This window comes from Antrostomus carolinensis, unplaced genomic scaffold (genome assembly GCF_000700745.2).
Source record: "Antrostomus carolinensis isolate BGI_N321 unplaced genomic scaffold, ASM70074v2 scaffold2270, whole genome shotgun sequence".
NCBI classification, from domain to species: domain Eukaryota; kingdom Metazoa; phylum Chordata; class Aves; order Caprimulgiformes; family Caprimulgidae; genus Antrostomus; species Antrostomus carolinensis.
In genome coordinates, this window is record NW_010288972.1 from 102,614 (window position 1) to 108,602 (window position 5,989).

Consider the following 5,989-nt stretch of genomic DNA (forward strand, 5'->3'; position numbering starts at 1 on the left):
TTCAGTGACTCAGGCGGTCGTTAAAGCAGAACTCTACATAGGACACAGAGATCAGTTCAGTGTCCTGTCCTTACTCAGACATAATTCCCATTGATTGCAATTGATTTGCTTGCATCAGAGGTCGCACTGGAGAGAGCAGATTTCCCTAACCTTTAATCCTTTGTGTCAAGAAAGCAAGGCCAAACATTTTAAAAGGCCTCAACTTTATCAATAATGTAATCATTAACTCTCTTGGGGTTTGCCAAGTCTCACAGGCCTACATACCATTTAGCTGTTCTAAATTTCCTGGCATTTTTCCTGTATCTGACTATTAGTCTCTTGTCAATCTCGCTGGATTTTAATGCATACAAGTACTGTGACTTTTTATTTTAATGCATGGAAGACCCTGAAGAGCATCATAGAACTATAGCTTCTGATATGGACCTTATTTATACCTCTTGAAACATTTAAGGGCTGAGAGAGAAGTTTATGTTCCTTTAGTACAGCACATATTGCCTCCATTTGATCACACAACTGTTTTTAGTTAAAAAGTACCAATTGTGAGATTCTGGTGGCTATCAGGCAGCAACATGGGGGAAGAGCATTGCTGCTTTTGGTGGAAGCTGCGTGCAGAAAATCTCTCTCTAACTGGAGAGTTAGAGTCTCTCTAACTTGGCCAGTTGTAGCAAAGGTGATGCTGATGTTATTCCATTTCAAATGACAAAGCAGACAAAACTTTGCAGAAACTTAAGTAAGAATGTGGCACCTTACCCTCAACTGGATTCTGTGGAGACAAAGAAAAGATTCTTTCCAAAAAGGAAGAAATTTAAGTATTTTTGAGGGTCTATCTGTCCATTCCAGCACTAACCCTAAGAAGTGATCGATAAAGTGAATGACATAAAATTACTACTTTTAGGGTATTTTTTTTCACTTTCCTTTATCTTCTGCATGCCAATATTCTGAGGATCTGAGTTGTTGCTGTACTTAAAAAAATCACTGAAGAAATATAAGACTATCAGAATAGAGCAGGAAATTTTTAGAGGTCTTTAAGGATGCAGCAGAGACCCTAAAGAAGAACTGCAGCACTGGGACTGCACAGCATCTGTGGTCGTGTATCCTGGCCCACTTCTGCCCTGTTCCTTACAACCTGGAGTTTCTTCTCTGCATTTTTAGTGGCCCAGAGAGACTTTCCTGAAAACTGTGTTGTTGGCTGCTCTGTCCCTAGAGAAACCCTGGAGTTAACAATTGATGTTTGAAACAAGCGTAACTGAAAATTGAAGAGAGAGATCAAGTATTCCAGAGAAAGAAACTGAAATTATAAGTAAAAGCACTCAGCTTGTAAATGTTGGGATTTTAAGTATAAAGGGTCTCTCCAGGGTTTTAATGAAAAGCTGGTAATCCAGTACACAGAGAGAGAAAAAATACTTTTTCATGCTATATTTTTAACTCTTGGTGGTTGGAATGGTTTGGGAAGTGAGACATGAGTGGGCTGTAAACGAGCGAGCGAGAAGGGATTGCTAGACAGCATTCATTTTATTTCACACCACGGATAGTCTTTCTTTGACATCAGGAATTTTACTTGCTGATTTCGAGGCTTGAGACTGCACGTATGTATTGAATATACCATCACGTTGGAAAGAGAGAATTCTCCCTGGATTTATACAAGTGCAAATCCACTTGGATTTTATTGCTGCTGGATGAGCTGAGACTTTTATCCTTTCCTAGGGTAGGCTTATTAACAGCAACTCAGGTCCCTTAGGGGCTTGGTTGCCTGTGGGATGTGTGAGGGGAGGCAATAAGTTGAACAGGATTCTTAGGTTCTTCCTTGGATCTGCCATCTTCAAAGCCTGGTTCTTTTATTACTTGTAATATTTCTTTCCTCCTGCTTCCTCCCACCCAGTGCAGACTCCCCCAGAAGCACAACAAGTTACACGAACTGTGTCCTGTGAGATTTTACTGTCTCATGGGTTTTTCACCGAGAAGATGATGACTAACAGTACATATTGTTGAACTAGTCAACAAAATGTGGCTTCCAGCATACTACAATGTTGGGCTTTTTCAACTTCCGTGCCTTGGTGGCTGTGGGAGTCAGCGGGTGGCTGCTTTAGGGCCTCATTAATATTTTAAAGGTCTAATTCTATACATCTTTCTCATTTGCAGTATTAAATTTTCCAAGCACTCTCAGAAGTGGGGAGAGAAGTTAAATTTAGCATTTACAATGCTGCTCAGAAACTTTTGAAGGACTACATCTCCCTGCTCAGGAAAACAGCAATCTTTCCTTAGGTGACAGAACATTTGTCACTGGCAACACACCCTGTTTGGTCCCAGATCCCATTCTCAAGGCTCTGCACCATGGTGCCATGTTAGTACAATGGATTCTGCTAATCACTTCTTTCTCATTGCCTCTGGGCTTTATGAAGCAACTGTAATTTGTATTTTTGTCTATTTATCTTTTTGTTGTGGATTTTAAACATGGGGATGTGTGAGAAAATGGAGCAGAAAAGAATCTTTTCTGTGCTACAAAATGGTAACATAGCAAACAATGTCAAAAGCAGAAGCTGATGAGATCAGGGCCTTAAAAAAGGTGCTGATGGGGTGAACTTTACTGATTAGATGTATAAGCAGCAGAAAACGTTGGTCTGACATTTGATCCTCCAGAGAGGGATGTTTTGGATTCCCTTAGTACGTATTAATGCAAAAAGTATGCCTAAAGATTCTCTTGGCTCCGGGGGGATACATCACAGAGTATTGCTTTCTCATCATTTGTTGATAGAAATCCTGTTCCTTTTGAGACGTGAAGAGAGAAAGTATTTATTATCAAGATAAATGGATGCTTACATTTTCTGATATATAGTGTTGTGTATTACTCAAGTCCAGAGACACCAGTTTTTTAACACTGTAATCTGAATGTTCTTGAACTGAGGCCAACCTGTCTATTTTATAGCCAAGGAGCCACCTATCACTGGTTAGGAATGGCTTGAAGTATCTATTTTTATGATTAATTGAAGAGCAGCTTCTCCACTTTGGGGTTGTTGATATTGCTAAACTTCCCAAACTGTTGAGCGAGAACCCCAAGGAGTGAAAGCAGCCGTTATGTTCCTGCTTTATGTTTTGTACAAGTTTTGTCTAATATGTGCCTTGTTCAAAACTCAGACCCCCTGAGGTTTGATTAGAGAAATAAGACTTCTAAGAGATTAAAACAAAATAATAATAGGGACAGAAAACCATCATTTCTGTCAAACCCTGCGCGCTGTGCACGGCGCTGGCAGCAGCTACACTTGCCAAACATTTTCCATTATAGGACCCCATCTTCTGATCACAGCACTGCCAGACTTGTTTTGGCTGAAGTTACTCAGCTGGATGCCAGCCTCAGATTTTATGTTTGCTTGCGTGAAAAAAACATTCATACAACTTCTAAGAAAGTCTAGGGAAATCCTTGTAAGGCCTTGTTACTTGACAGGGGGTGATATGTGATACTTAGGGGGAAAAAACACCTGAGTTTGGCAGTAAATTCTCCAAAGACACAACCCATGGTCAGTATTCTCTGTCTTGGGGCTGGCTTGCCCAGCAATTGCCTTTCCTGGTGAGGAGTGCCAGAGTGCACAACCAAGAATCTCAGCCTGGCTTTTCTTCACTTTCAGGGATGATTAAGCAGGGAGGGGAAGAAGGAAACAACTCAAACATGGGGATTTGGGTCTGGGTGAAGGAGAGGATTAAAAGGGACCCTGCAACAAAGATTTTGCAGGGACTGGAATAAAGAGGCAGGAGAGCAGAAGTCTGGGAGCATGAAATGAGGGAAGGATGTAGCCATCAAGATACAGATTTGATGCAGGTCAGGGACTGAGATATCCAAGGTTGGGGATAAGGAGCTGGAAGGATAATGGATGATGCATCAGCCAGTGTTTAGGGATTAAAGCAGATTTTCCATTGCAAAATCACTTCTTCTGGCCAAAAGGCTGCTGCACTGTTGGTGTGGAGAGTTAGATTGCTTCTGTGTCATCACTGGTGGCTTTCTACAACTGTCCCAGTCTCTTGTTCCCATCCTGCCTCCTCCATGGCTTAGGCAAAGCACTGGCAGATGCCATTCTGTACTACTTGAAGAGATGAGTGTGGGGTCTGGATAAGGGTAGAAGAAATGAAGTACGTAGGTTCTGAAGAGTAGTAAAGGGCTTCTCCAGCAGTTGGATTTGGTCTTCTAGGATGAAGTGGAGCTATCTGAACAGAGGAGATCATCATAGGCTGTCACAGCTAGCAGAACTTCATCCTCCCAGTGCAACCTTTCCAATAATCCCTCTCTTCCCAGTTGTTGACTTTGTGACACTTACCCTGGGTAGATCCAACAACTTTTCTAATTGTTTCACAAAAAAACCTACCGGCACATATGCAGCTTTGTGGCCTCCTCTGGTTGCCTCTAACTTCTCCCAAGCTTTCCTGCATCTGTTCAAGGGACAGTGAATATCCTGCCACCCATCTGCAGTTTATGGGGGAGATCCAAAGAAGACAATTACCAGTGCCTGTACAGTGGTGAGAAAAACCCCTTCTGGAGGTAGGGTAGACAGGCATTTACTCTGGCAGCAGAATTTTGAGACTGTCTTTAGTCCATCTTAAACAGAAAAAATATTGCTACTACCCTTAGATCTAGTTTTAGCAAGAAGGACAATAAATATTCAAGCTGCACATAGAAATTTCTTGCATTATGATTGTTGACTGAAATATTGCTCTTTCTGTAACCTCACCAGGGGCTGGTGTGTGCACAGCCATGTCCTCCAGGAACATTTGGAATGAACTGCAGCCAGGACTGTCCATGCCACAACGGAGGACACTGTGATCCCGTGACAGGAAAATGTGTCTGTACGCCTGGCTATATAGGAGACAGGTAAAAATCAAAACCCCAGAACCTTTAGTTTTAACCATGAATTGGAAATATTTATATCTCTTCTAGGACAATCTTACTCTCTGAAAAATGATGGTGTGTTTCCGTTGCTCCAATTAGGTTCATCCTTCTGAAGCAGTTCAAGCATTATAAATGTGGCGATGTTATTACTTTTTATTGGCAATTCTATTTACAGGGGTTTTTTAATATAACTTTTTAAATTTAATGGATTAAATTTAATTTAGATATTTACGGTGATAAATTTGATAGAGAGCATTACATGTTTACAAGATATGTAAATGAATTATATTTATACAAATTAATATCCTCAAGAGTAAGCAACGCAGCAGTTCAATGTTTCCCTCAGCCCCTCTGTGCCGCTGCAGCACTGATCCATCTCAGCCACCATCAAAGGTGATAAATCCTCAAAATTTACATGAGCCTTTACCCATAAATCGATCAGAGAAGATGATAATATTGTTTTACAAAGGTGTCACGGGTTTAGCAAAATGACTACCCAGCATATTCAAAATGGGATTGTAACACACGTTGGCTTAGCCCTCCAGCTAATCCTACCAACAGGGCTAACGATGGTGGGGAAGCTGCAGTCAAACAGCCTTTCACATGCACTTTGGTTTCACCAGGGGTGGGACTGTGTCACCAGGGCTTCCAGAGCCTGTGGGCACAGTGTGTGTACGCTAAAGCCCTTTCTCCTGTATCTTCCCCTTTTTTATTACAAGCTAGTGTCAGTGTACTCACATCTACTACCATTACATGTTTACATAGCAAAGCTCATTGGAATTTCTCATTTTTTGCTTCATTGTACAATCAGCAAATCTTTCTAGCACACAAACAGATGAACCTTCAACACTGCTGGGGTTCAGGAGGCCATGCTCTTTCCCATTAAATGTGGAAGTTCTTTGTTTGCATTTTATCAACAGTGGTAATTGGAGGGTGCTCTGGAGATTATGGCATTATTTGCATGTGGTTGAGGATGGTGGAAATACTAATTATTTTAAATTAATTTAGTGGAGAAGACATCAGTGCATCTCTCTTCTTCCCCTACCCTCCATCTGAAGACGGTGTTTCAGCCATAGGGTACCATATAATTACTGTTGCTAACCAAAGCTTTCTCTT

The 5,989-nt window shown here is 41.3% G+C and overlaps 1 protein-coding gene across 1 annotated transcript in view; it reads left to right on the forward strand.

The window, feature by feature from the left end:
- Positions 1 to 5,989, forward strand: part of MEGF11 (multiple EGF like domains 11) — a gene marked incomplete at its 5' end in the record, with an annotated part of 189,125 nt that overhangs the window by 89,634 nt on the left and 93,502 nt on the right. The window contains one exon of the mRNA XM_029085009.1: positions 4,719 to 4,855. Coding sequence (XP_028940842.1) covers positions 4,719 to 4,855 — 137 coding nt within the window. The remainder of the gene's footprint in view (positions 1 to 4,718; positions 4,856 to 5,989) is intronic.